General features: G+C 45.3%; 1 protein-coding gene across 11 annotated transcripts in view; it reads right to left on the reverse strand.

The window, feature by feature from the left end:
• Positions 1-14234, reverse strand: part of Rgl (Ral guanine nucleotide dissociation stimulator-like) — a 144394-nt gene that overhangs the window by 98282 nt on the left and 31878 nt on the right. For 6 of the 11 annotated variants that reach the window (XM_045749772.2, XM_069302046.1, XM_069302043.1 and 3 more), the window contains one exon: positions 3418-3450. The exons of the other annotated variants lie outside the window; for them this stretch is intronic. In XM_045749772.2, coding sequence (XP_045605728.1) covers positions 3418-3450 — 33 coding nt within the window. The remainder of the gene's footprint in view (positions 1-3417; positions 3451-14234) is intronic. 11 annotated transcript variants of the gene reach the window in all.

Consider the following 14234-nt stretch of genomic DNA (forward strand, 5'->3'; position numbering starts at 1 on the left):
CCCCCTTGTAAGTAACGTGACGGGCTTACGTCGCAGTTCTGTTACCTAACGAGTGATTACAGGAGGTAAGGTCTAGCTCTTCAGCCCCGGCACACACACACACACACACACACACACACACACACACACACACACACACACACACACACACACACACACACACACACACACACACACACACACACACCGTACCACTACACATTAACAAACCCACACAAAATATAATGCCCCACAAAACGTCCAATCAAACAGCTATTTTCCAATTTACTTTCTAACTTGTGTATTTTCCTGTAGCTTCAACATGTTGCTCTAGCAACTTGCAGCCAAGTTCAAATGACGGGAGGGAGGGAGTTATCAGGGGGAAAGCGTCAAACTATTACGACTATACAGCACAGGGAAGGGGTCAGGATAAGGATTTGGGATGGAACGGTGGAAAAGGAATGGCACGGAACAGCATTTTGCCTCGACGCAGTCTTATACTCTCTAATTCCCAGGTACATATTTACTGCTAGGTGAACAAGTGCATCAGAGTGAAAGAAACTCTTCTCATATGAACAAATCCACAAGGGCCGTGACGAGGATTCGAACCTGCGTCCGGGAGCATTCCAGACATTTGTTCATTTGATGCATCACGTTAGTGTGATCTCTGTGTGTCTCTGCTCATATGTTTCCGCCTCCACCGGGGATCAAACCGAAAACCTCAGGACTACGAATCCCGAGCGCCTTCCACTCAGCTGTCAGGAAGTGAACAATAATATGACCGTCAGAGACCCTACCACAAGGGCTCTCTCTTTCTTCACACTGACTGAGAAGCTTCGGCGACCCTTCTCAAACCTTTACAAAAGATCTACAATGGTCCGGTGGCTACAGGAGAGTTACCAAACACTTGAAAATGAACTGGTGTAGCACAAAGGGTTAAGGCAAGAATAGAGGCCTTACACTACCGGCCAGTGTACACGCAGGACCTGTAATGGAGAAAACGTGACACAGAATGATGCCAACACCGGCGAGAAACAATGGGCAGAGTTTCTTTCACCCTATGCCCCTGTTACCTAGCAGTAAATAGGTACCTGGGTGTTAGTCAGCTGTCACGGGCTGCTTCCTGGGGGTGGAGGCCTGGTCGAGGACCGGGCCGCGGGGACACTAAAAAAGCCCCAAAATCATCTCAAGAAGAAGATAACCAACACCCGCAGAGACCCACATGACAATAACCCAATACGGAGCCTGAAAGGGAAAGTCCCGACTATCCAACATCAGAGACAGTGACACTGTCTATGTCAGTCATCATCATCACTGTCATCAGTCTATGACAGTGAGACAGGCAAGGGGAGGACAGACAGACATGTATTTTCCTAGACTGTCAGAAACAGACTGCTATAAACAGTGGAGAAACAGACTGACGCAACCAGGAGAGTACTAAACTGCCTGAGAGAGAGTACCTAGCAGATATAGAGCAGAGATTCACACTGAAGGAGTAGTCGTTTAAGAGAAAACAATAAAATAAGCAGGACTCAAGGATCAATCCTAAGTTGACCAGACCACACACTAGAAAGTGAAGGGACGACGACGTTTCGGTCTGTCCTGGACCATTCTCACAATCGACTTGAGAATGGTCCAGGACGGACCGAAACATCGTCGTCCCTTCATTTTCTAGTGTGTGGTCTGATCAACATATTTCAGTCACGTTATTGTGACTCATCGTCTGCATCAATCGTGAGAAAAACTGTTGTTAACTTGTAGTTGGTTACCAGATTTTCACACTTTCCCAACTTTCATTGGCTAACTTTACATTCAGAAAAGACCTGGGTAAATACTGGTTTGGTAAAAAGATTATATTGTTGATTTCTAGATTGAACTTGAGAGTAATATCATAGACGTAGGGTCGCTGCAGAGTTTCAAGGGAAGGTTTGACGTACGTATGAATGAACTGGGCTGGATATAAATATGAATCTCCTGGCATAGGCCAATAGGCCTTCTATAGTTTCCAGTACTGTATGTTATGTTCTTTGTACGTTGCGGGTTCTACCCTGCAAACACACAATGTAACAGTCCCTATTCTTTTCTCTTGTTACAACTTGTAACAAAGTTGTTACATCTTGTTATAAAGTTATTATGACGTGTTAGAAAGTTGTTACAACTTGTTCCAACGTCGTAGTTCCGTCGTGTGTTTGGTGGATATGCAGGTGCTGCATACTCTAGAGTTGGTCTCCTGTAGGTTCTGTTTAGTGGTTTGAATGATTACTTGTATAGGTTCAATTCAATTTCTTTCTCTATTATGCACCCCATACCCATCCCGTGGGCGGTGGTGGACAGGGTTACAGAGGCACATAATGGGTTCAGGAACTGAACCCCAGCGTTCCTTTAGCTAAGCAAGTGACAAGCTTTTGACGCTAGTTACACAATTGTTAATATTACATACGCATGCACACACATACACACACACACACACATATATATATATATATATATATATATATATATATATATATATATATATATATATATATATATATATATATATATATATATTATATATATATTATATATTTAAGGCACAACTCTCCTAAACACGAGAGTTAAGTATACAACTTAAGAACACTTTCCCACTTTACGAAAATGAAGGGTTCGAGTCTCCTGGTGGGAAAGTGTTCTAAAGTTGTATATATTATATATATATGTATATATATGTATATATATATATATATATTATATATATATATATATATATATATATATATATATATATATATATATATATATATATGTGTGTGTATATCACGAAAATAAACACGTGATTAAGAATGTGACAATGTCAGACCACGGAGGAAAAATGAAACAGGAAATTTCCTTAAGTCCTTTCGTATATTAAATACATCTTCAGAAGGTCCCTTCTGACCTTCTGAAGATGTATTTAATATACGAAAGGACTTAAGGAAATTTCCTGTTTCTTTTTTCCTCCGTGGTCTGACATTGTCATATATATATATATACATCGATAATCTTTTTCGTATCACAAGTGATTCAACAAGAGGCTCACAACAGTCACTATACAAGGCACTTTACATCTATGGTGAGTCACACAGTTACTAGTCTTGCTCCACACCCACCCAACTGGGCGGCAGCTTTACAGTCATGCATTACCTACAGTAAGCAAATGTTGGATACTTGGCTAAGATTCCTGGCAGTACATCATTATGAATAAAGTCCTTACACTTTCCTTGGATTCCATTGATGGTGTTATCTCCGAATTCCGCGATTTTTGTCACATTCCATTACATAATGACACAAAGTATGCGAATAGTTCTGCTGACAGAGTTTACATTTAGTCAAATCTACATCAGCAGATGTTACAAACTGTCAGAGGTACTTGTAGCCGAGCCTAAGCCTAGCAGTGGTAACACCTAGAAGTCTACTAACCTTACTGGATGACCCATAGACGTGCCGTTCTTCCTGCAAAATAGAATGATGATAAATGCAGGAACTGGTGTGAATTTCACTTTGCCTCAAGTCTACGAGATTGTGTTGATGTTCCCGGAATATTACTGCCCTCAGGCTGCTCAAAGGCAGTCCAAGGTGGTAATCAATTCCCTCTTTATGAGCAAAGGCTTTGGCTAACTCATTAGTTCTATCATAACCTAATTTTTGTCAACTTGGTATATGTCACTGTAACTATTTACGTCTACTTTCGGTATCTAGCTCATGTGATGTCAACCCCGAGTGTGTTTTATGACTGACAGATGTCTATTATCTACATATCTATTATCAGATGTCTATTATTATATTAGACAGATGTCAGATTTTTTTCAGGGATATTCCTGCGCGGGCCCACTAAGTGTTGCTTGTTTCTGTTTTACTTGGGCGGAGTATGAGTATTTATGACTCGTATGGTCGCTTCAGTAAGAAGATGTCAGATGACTATCTGTCTCTCCTCTTAAGTCTTTACTCCCCCCCCCCCTCCCCCACCTGCTGCTTCCCATTTACTGAAAGTTAATTCCAGCGGCTGTTTATCTAATCGTTATCGTAGGTGGCTGAGATCAGATCCTGGACGTTGCGTTGCTCGTTAGCCTAGTGCATGTAGAAAACAGTAAGGAACCCAAGGATTGCACCTTACTGAGCCTTCTTTACTGATCCCTATCAGTAAAGATAGGGATCCCTCATAATCATGGTCTGTTATCCGCACTGCAGGCACTCTCGTACTCAAGTGACATCTCTTCCAGCCACAGTGGGCAGAAACAGTGACATATGAGATAACGGAGGAACCTGTATGGACCTGTTATGGACCTGTATGGACCTGTTATGAACCTGTTATGGACCTGTTATGGACCTGTATGGACCTGTTATGAACCTGTTATGGACCTGTATGAACCTGTTATGGACCTGTTATGAACCTGTATGGACCTACTGGTCCTACTGGTCCATACGCGGCCCTCTCTCTCACCTCCCGTATACCCTGATACTACCAGTCTACGTGTTCCACTTGTTACAGCAATGGAACAAATACAGGGATGGTACTGGAAGGTTTGTGATGATCTAGAGTTATACAGATGGGGGCACACGTGAGGAACACAAATGCGAACAAGCCTGAACGGTCCCCAGGCATATATGCAACTGAAAGCTCACACCCCAGAAGTGACTCGAACCCATACTGCCAGGAGCACTCTGCATCTGGCGTACAGGACACCTTAACCACTCGACACAGTGCTATCCAGCCTCTCTCCTGGACAGTTGTGGTTACCTGGATATGGAACTCCTACCATCACTAAGGCTATAAACATCACATCCCATCACTGAAGCAGTTACAGCCCCGCTCCTGTGCCAGGTAAGTCCACTACGGGCTCACCATAGCCCGTGCTACTTGGAACTTTTGTTCTGAGTAGCTGAATCTAAACCAACATCACTGAAGGGAACTATCAGCAGAGAGTGCTGATTGATAAAGATTAAGCCACCCAAGAGGTGGCATGGGCATGAATAGCCCGTAAAGACAGTGCTAATTTGTTGTTCTTAAAGATTCGCTACTCGAAACAAAAAGTTTGAAGTAGCACGGGCTATGGTGAGCCCATAGTGGACTTACCCGGCACAGGAGCGGGCCTGTAACTTGGAGAGTGCTAAGCCATTACAACTATGTATAGCATTTGGAAGGGGTCAGGATAAGGATTCGGTATGAAGCCACGCTCTCATCTGCCAAGCTTCATCTTTCCAGGTGATCCACAAATCTGTGTTCCATTATTTCAATCAGCATCCGACAAGATGTTGCTGGACCAAGCTACCTCGAGCCAGGAGAACAACTCTGAAAACCCTCCCCAGGTAAGCAGGCGATGAGTCACAATAACGTGGCTGAAGTATGTTGACCAGACCACACACTAGAAATTGAAGGGACGACGACGTTTCGGTCCGTCCTGGACCATTCTCAAGTCGATTACTGACTTGAGTATCGACTTGAGAATGGTCCAGGACGGACCGAAACGTCGTCGTCCCTTCAATTTCTAGTGTGTGGTCTGGTCAACATACTCCCCAGGTAAGCTCCTCGTAAGGAGGTAAGCTCCTCGTAATTATCAAAAGAAGGCACCAAGCCGGGGAGGCTATGTAGCGCCCTTGTAAGATACCCAAGTCAAAAGACACTAACTTCTACATTCTTCCTCAGCTCTCTCTTGCCTATTTATTGCCTGTCTCTACCTCCTCATCACAATCGACTTGAGGTCGATTCGGTCCAGGACGGACCGAAACGTCGTCGTCCCTTCAACTTCTATTGTGCGGTCTGGTCAACACTAACTTCTAAATTCGTAGATTCTGTTTTATGTCCCTCCTTACACGCTAGAACTTCCTTAGCAGATCTCCATAGCTCGTCTCCTGCCGTGCTCTGGTAGTTCAGTATCAGGCGTCTCCACTATTGTTTCACTTGGTTCCCTCTCTATACACTGAGACGTCCGTGTGTGTGGGTGTGTGTGTGTGTGTTTGTGTGTTTGTGTGTGTGTGTGTGTGTGTGTGTGTGTGTGTGTGTGTGTGTGTGTGTGTGTGTGTGTGTGTGTGTGTGTGTGTTTACTAGTTGTGTTTTTACGGGGGTTGAGCTTTGCTCTTTCGGCCCGCCTCTCAACTGTCATTCAACTGTTTACTAACTACTTTTTTTTTTCCACACCACACACACATACACACCCCAGGAAGCAGCCCGTGACAGCTGACTAACTCCCAGGTACCTATTTACTGCTAGGTAACAGGGGCATTCAGGGTGAAAGAAACTTTGCCCATTTGTTTCTGCCTCGTGCGGGAATCGAACCCGCGCCACAGAATTACGAATCCTGCGCGCTATCCACCAGGCTACGAGGCCCCTTGTGTGTTTGTGTGTGTTTGTGTGTGTGTTTGTGTGTGTGTGTGTGTTTGTGTGTGTGTGTGTTTGTGTGTGTGTGTGTGTGTGTGTGTGTGTGTGTGTGTGTGTGTGTGTGTGTTTGTGTGTGTGTGTGTGTGTGTGTGTGTGTGTGTGTGTGTGTGTGTGTGTGTGTGTGTGTGTGTGTGTGTGCGTGTGTGTGTGTATGTGTGTGTGCGTGAAACCAAATGTCACGGCCAGCTTGGATGGGTATACTATTGTTTACCAACACCTAAAAACTCACTGCTTGTCTACTAGACACAGTTAGTGGACATGCAGTGAACATCAGGAGAAAACGTGACGAACAGTTGCAACAGTGCACAGGGAAGCGGGAAGGGGGGGGAGGGGGGGGGGCGGATGCAACAGTGCTTGTAAGGGGATATAAAAACTAAGTACAAACAACGCTCAATAAGGTTCAGTAGATGAATCAGTCCAACAGGTAAACAAACACCGCCAAGCCAAACAGTGGCTGCTAGTGTAAACAGAGAACAGTTAGCCACGGTAAAATGTGAGGCACAGGACAAAAACTGTGATAAACGGGAGACACACACATGACAGTAGATGGGAGAGGTGTGGAAGGGGGGGGGCAAGGGGAGGGGCAAGGGGGGGGGGGGGGAGTGAGAGTAGTACCAGGGACGGAAGGGAGAGTGAGAGTAGAGCCAGGAGGGGGGGGAGTGAGAGTAAAGTACCAGGGACGGGAGGGAGAGTGAGAGTAGAGCCAGGAGGGGGGGGGGGGGAGTGAGAGTAGTACCAGGGACGGAAGGGAGAGTGAGAGTAGAGCCAGGAGGGGGGGGGGGAGTGAGAGTAGAGCCAGGGACGGGAGGGAGAGTGAGAGTAGAGCCAGGAGGGGGGGGGAGTGAGAGTACCAGGGACGGGAGGGAGAGTGAGAGTAGAGCCAGGGGGGGGGGAGTGAGAGTAGTACCAGGGACGGGAGGGAGAGTGAGAGTAGAGCCAGGGGGGGGGGGGAGTGAGAGTACAGGGACGGGAGGGAGAGTGAGAGTAGAGCCAGGGGGGGGGGGGAGTGAGAGTAGTACCAGGGACGGGAGGGAGAGTGAGAGTAGAGCCAGGGGGGGGGAGTGAGAGTACCAGGGACGGGAGGGAGAGTGAGAGTAGAAGCCAGGGGGGGGGAGTGAGAGTAGAGTGAGGGGAGGGGGGGTGAGGGGAGGGGGGGGGTGAGGGGGGGCGGCGGCAGTTCAACAAGTTTTTCTAGTTTCCCGCGAGACCTCCAACGGTCGCTGTGTTGCTGGCGGTCACGTCGCCGCCTGACTTAAGAGCAACACTTTCTAGGCCACAACGTTCCCAGCTCAAACGTTTATGCGTAAGTTTGCACGCGCGTGCGAGTGAGTGTACTCATCTAGTTCTGCTTGTGGGGGTTGAGCTCTTTGGTCCCGCCTCTCAACTATCAGTCAACTGATGTACAGGTTCCTGAGCCTACTGGGCTCTATCATATCTACATTTGAAACTGTGTATGGAGTCAGCCTCCACCACATCACTTCCTAGTGCATTCCATTTACTAACTACTCTGACACTGAAAAAGTTCTTTCTAATGTCTCTGTGACTCATTTGGGTACTCAGCTTCCACCTGTGTCCCCTTGAGCGTGTACCATCCGTGTTAAATAGTCCATTCTTGTCTACCCTGTCAATTTCCCTGAGAATTTTGTACGTGGTGATCATGTCTCCCCGAGTACTTCTGTCTTTCAGCGACGTGAGGTGCAGTTCCCTCAGCTTTTCATAACTCATGCCTCCTAGGTCTGGGACTTGCCTAGTGGCATACGTCTGAACTTTTTCCAGCTTCGTCTCGTGCTTGACAAGGTACGGGCTCCATGCTGGGGCCTCATACGCCAGGATTGCTCTTACATATGTGGTATACAAGGTTCTGAAGGATTCCTTACACAGGTTCCTGAAGGCTGTTCTGATGTTAGCCAGTCTCGCATACGCCGCCGATGTTATTCTCTTGATGTGGGCTTCAGGAGACAGGTTTGGTGTGATATCAACTCCTAGATCTTTCTCTGTCCGTTTCGTGAAGGACTTCATCTCCCATTCGGTATCCACTGTCTGGCCTCCTATTTCCTCCGACTAGTTTCATTACCTTACATTTACTTGGGTTGAACTTTAGTAGCCATTTGTTGGACCATCCCTTCAGTTTGTCTAAATCATCTTGTAGCCTCATACTATCTTCCTCTGTCTTCATCCTCCTCTTAATAATTTTTGCATCATCAGCAAACATTGAGAGGAACGAGTCTATTCCTTCTGGGAGATCATTGACGTATATCATAAACAGTATAGGTCCAAGGACTGACTCCTGTGGTACTCCACTGGTGACGCCTTGCCACTCCGATACCTCACCCCTCACAGTGACTCGCTGTATCCTGTTGCTTAGGTACTCCCTTATCCAGTGAAGTACCTTCACTTTCACTCCTGCCTGCATCTCCTCCAGCTTAAGCACTAGTCACTTATGTGCTACTGTGTGAAAGGCTTTCTGGCAGTCCAGAAATATGCAATCTGCCCAGCACTCTCTCTTGCCTAATTTTTGTTGTCTGGTCATAGACCTCAATTAAACCTGTTAGGCATGATTTGCCATCTGTGAGAGAGAGAGAAGAGAGAGAGAGAGAGAGACAGAGAGAGAGAGAGAGAGAGAGACAGAGAGAGAGAGAGAGAGAGAGAGAGAGAGAGAGAGAGAGAGAGAGAGAGAGAGAGAGAGAGAGAGAGAGAGAGACAGAGAGAGCGTGTGAGTCTCAAATGTCATTATGACTACCCCCCACAGCTGTTGTTCTCATTGGGTGAGCGCCATGTAGCATATCCCCCCACGTAGTGCCCCCTCCCGTCATGTAGTCAGTCCCCCCCCCTTGTAGTGCCCCCACTCCCCCATGTAGAGTCCCCCCCCCCCTTGTAGTCTCTACCCCCACACAATCCCTCCAGCGACACCCACACACATCAAAGCATAAACACCAAGAGATAATTTGGTTCAAAACACAACTTGATATTACAAAGATATAAATGGTCACGAACAAGCTTGGAATTCTCCACCCCCACAAAGCTTGCCTGTACTGTAGAGAATGTTCATGCACTGTGGAACAGCTTACCCGCTACAGCTGTCGCTCCCTACAGCTGTCTCCAGCTTGACCTGGCGCCTCTACTGTCCCCACAGCTTACCTGCAATGAAACGAAAATAATATTAAATATGATATATTCAGTTACTGAGACCAGTATGTGCCTTTTGTAACATTTTCCACTACCACTCACCACCTGAGAGACATCAGAAGTATGTGTAGAATAATAAACCCCACATTGTCTGAGTTAGGAAAACACTATTTGTCAAATATTGATACTGTTCTTAAAAGATTCCCCCATTTTGCACCCGCAAGATAACGTAAGCTTTTAAGGGTTGGCAGATGTTAATCTCCTTGTTTGAGGAGCTGTTCACTTGAGACAGTTAAGCAAGTCCCAGCTGTGTCTGGGTACAAGTGACAGGATGAATAACCCAGCGGGTTTTCTTCCTATTGGGGAGTGTTGTACATGCTGCTATGGCGGTGTGTCCACTCAGGATAAGTGGCGCTGCCCAATAAACTCGCCCCTCGGGGCAAAATTTAAACAATTTAAAAGGATGGGTATGGTGCCCACTACCACTCACAGGATGGGTATAGTGCCCACTACCACCCGTGAACGGTAGTTTATTGTGCGCACCATACTCATCCTGTGAGCGGAAACGAAAAAAAAATGGATTACAGAGGGCAGAAAAGGTCTTATCTGACCTCGGCGGGTATTTTGTTTTTAATGACAGCTGGTAACAAACTTTTGCACTATAACATCTATGTATTTCCGATGCATTACTGCGAGTCTATCTGCTGTTCTACCTAACTCTTAGTACCAAAGGTGGTACTCGACCCGCCTGGGAGTATACCATGGTATCCTCCCCCATATACCTCCCCCACCCCCATTACAGTGCAGGAGTGCGTGTCTGGTAATGTCTGGCAACTCTGCGTCAAGTAACAAACATCACATAAGAAACAAAAGAGAATCAAGTTCCCCATAAGACACACTGGAGACAAACGCTTCAGTCGTCCAAAATAACGCGCTAGAAGTGTCTAGTGTCACCCTCCTTACAGCTCCAAGATTAATAATATCCTCCTCCAGCAGTCACAACATAAACTGCTAAGTCGCCATGTGCTATTATAGATGCGAGAATTTAAAAACAAAAGAGCATTGAATCATTCGAAGGAAGGGGCAGATGAGCATCGGGCTCATATTCACTCCAACAAAAAAGTAATTATCGAGTCACGACCGCACCACCAACAGCTGCTGTTGCTATAATCACCTTAGTGTGTTTCGTGGCAGCGCGGCAACACTGCCCAATGTATATAGAAACACTGATATAAGGACTCTTCCTGAACAAATAGCCTGGATGTGTCACAACGGAAAGGTTGATGATATTCTGGAGAGATATAAGAATTTTGCACCAAGACTTTAATCTTTTGTTGAATTATCTGCATGTTTCTTGAAAATTAGTGATAGTTATATCTAAATTCTTAATATCTGTCACATTTACTTCGGCAGGTAATGCAAGCTGCCAGAGATACAACCGAGTCTAAGCCTAGCTGAGTCTGCTGATTTTGTTGGATGATCCATAAGATTTGAGGCTCTTCTTCCGTGATAGTGTGATGATACATGGAAATGTTAGTGTAGACTTCACGTTGTCTCAGATCTCCAAGGTTTTGTTGATGTTCTTGGTGTATTATTGATTGATTGATAACGATTAAGCCACCCAAGAGGTGGCTCGGGCATGAATAGTCCGTAAGTGGAATTTGTTTTTTTCAGTAATTCTTTTCAGTATTCTGAGGTTGCATTTAATCATCAAGCTGTTATCGCGGGGGAGGATACTGCTTCACAGTCTTTATGAGGGTGTCCGGCTGCTGGACATTGGTGTATTACTGTTCTCAGCTTATTTATAGGCAACCCAAGGTTATACTCGACTGCTCCTTTCAAGGCAGATTCTTTGGCTAACTCATCAGGTCTATATCATGCATACGAAAGCCAACATGAGATGGAATCCACGTGAAATGGATGTTACCATCATTAATAATTCTGCTGTATGTGAGTCAGGCTTCAGACACAAGTATGTTAGAATTGTGTCATAAACTGTGACTAAATAGTTTATTTAAACATCGTAACTATTGATAAAATCCACTTGGGATCCATGCTGATGCGAACCCGCGACCAAGGCACTCACAGCCGCATACTATACCACTGTACCAACATTGTATTTTCTCTATGATATATATATTTTTTGTATGTATCGTAAATATTGGTGCCAAGATCATTACAAACTTTTAATGTTGGTAGTGAGATGTTGTTGTTGTTATAGATTCAGCTACTCGGAACAAGTTCCAAGTAGCACGGGCTATGGTGAGCCCGTAATGGTATTGAGAGCACGAGGAGAGTGTGGGACGCAACTTGCCCTGTCCTTACGGGTTAGACCAGTTACCCTGGAAACAAACCGAAACTTTCTCTATTTTCCGTTTGTTACAACTTGTAATAAAGTTGTTACATCTTGGCTTAACGTATTTATGACGTATTAGAACGTTGTTACAACTTGCTATATTGGTTGTTATAACTTGTTAGGGGGGTGTTAAAACTTATTCGGAACGTTGTACCAACGTCGTAGTTTCGGTGTGTTTGGCGGGTTACAGCCTAGTACTGCATCACATGATTGGTATGGTGTCCAATGTCACAGGATGGGTATGGGGGGCACATATTAAATGTCATAAATAAACTCGCCCCACCCCCCGGAACACACACAATAAACACTCACCCCGCCCTACCTTCAACATACACAAACACCCTCCCAGTTGCTGTAAGCAGCAGCAAGTCAGTCAGGACGCATGCACAGCGCCCCCGACCCCACAGGTGATCAGAACAGCCCCGTTCTCTAGATTGATGATTGATTGATGAAGATTAAGCCACCCAAAAGGTGGCACGGGCATGAATAGCCCGTAAATGGAGGCCCTTTTGAGCCATCACTTTTGGGTCTTTGTTTGGAGGACGGGCTGTATTAAACAGTTTACGAGCTTGGAAACCTCACGAGCCAATTATAAACAACCTGATAATGCTTCGGAGGTCATGAACGGTTTAACAAATGTAAACAAAGCCGTAGGTTCGAACCCTCGGAGATCTGTGGAGGTGCGACTGCACCCTGCGTGACGGGAGATGTCTCCCGTGCCGTTCTCTAGACTTGCCACTCCGTAAAAATCGCGACATATTAGGGGAGCGGACGGGTAGAACATACACCCCCTGCAGCCGCCGTATCATCAATAAACACCCCCACAAGATGCCAGAGGCTGCCAAGCCTACAGGAAATACCCAAGGCGCACGCATGCGCACAAACAACATCCTCTTACAAACAAATAAACAGCCCAAAAACCATTGCCAGGATTCATCAAGCATTTACGCAACTACTCACGAAACCTGTACATCTTTCCTTAACCATGGCGGCTTTGTTTACAAATGAACAAATCCACAAGGGCCGTGACGAGGGTTCGAACCTACGGCTTTGTTTACATTTGTTAAACCGTTCATGACCTCTGAAGCACTACCAGGTTGTTTATACAGCCCGTGCTCCAAACAAAGACCCAAAAGTGATTCCATGCACCCGCCAAACCCCCTGTTTATGAATGAAAAGCGGTTTACACACGACTCACAACTGCTAACGTTCGAACATATCCGAAACAAATGCTTCACTGACGAATTTTGTTCGAATCACAACGCTATAAATGCTTCACCCACGTACTACAAATACAAATAATCGCCAACAGAACCTAAACACCTAACCTAACCTATCCTATGCCTATATATACACAATATGCTAATATATTATAATATTAATTTATACTTGAGAAAATTCCCGTTTTGAATAAACAGCATGTTAAAATTTATGAATGCGTCTGTGGGGTCGACCGCTGAATATAATGGACGGGTTGGTTTAATATTATGTGAACAAAGCCGCCATGGTTGGCGAAAGATGTACAGGTGTCGTAAGTGGATACGTAAATGTTTGATGAATCCTAGTTCAGGTTCTTGGAATTTCGTGTTACTGAAGAAATTTAGTGTGTTGTTAAGACTCATAACCATATATCCTGACGCATGGTATTATGCAGTAGCCTCGCATATAGTAAGTGGTGACCTTCAGTATCAGCCAGGGCATTCATCAACAATTTACCTGTCCACTTACGACACCTGTACATCTTTCCTCAACCATCCCAATCACTTGGACTGAACGGCAGAGCGACGGTCTCGCTTCTCGCAGGTCGGCGTTCAATCCCCGACCATCCAGGTGGATGGGCATCATTCCTTGCCCCCGTCCTAATCCCAAATCCTTATGTTCATCCCTTCCAAGTGATATGTAGTCGTAATGGCTCAGCGCTTTCTCCTGATAATTGCCTTGCATGTCCTCAACCATAGCGGCTTAGTTTGACCAAACCACACACTAGAAGGTATAGGGACGACGACGTTTCGGTCCGTCCTGGATCTTTCTCAAGTCGCACATTCGACTTGAGAATGGTCCAGGACGGACCCAAACGTCGTCGCCCCTTCACTTTCTAGTGTGTGGTTTGGTCAACATATTTCAGCCACGTTATTGTGATTCCTCGTCGGCATAGCGGCTTAAGTGCTATATAGTCGTAATGGCGTGGCGCTTTTCCCTAATAATCCCTCCCACCCCGTCGTCACTGATAGGCAAGCACAGACGCCCATTATAGAATATATATTATATATATTATATATTATATATATATATATATATATATATATATATATATATATATTATATATATATATATATATACATATATTCATTATACAATAAACTTGCAAGGATGTATAT

This window comes from Procambarus clarkii, chromosome 47 (assembly GCF_040958095.1).
Source record: "Procambarus clarkii isolate CNS0578487 chromosome 47, FALCON_Pclarkii_2.0, whole genome shotgun sequence".
NCBI lineage: Eukaryota > Metazoa > Arthropoda > Malacostraca > Decapoda > Cambaridae > Procambarus > Procambarus clarkii.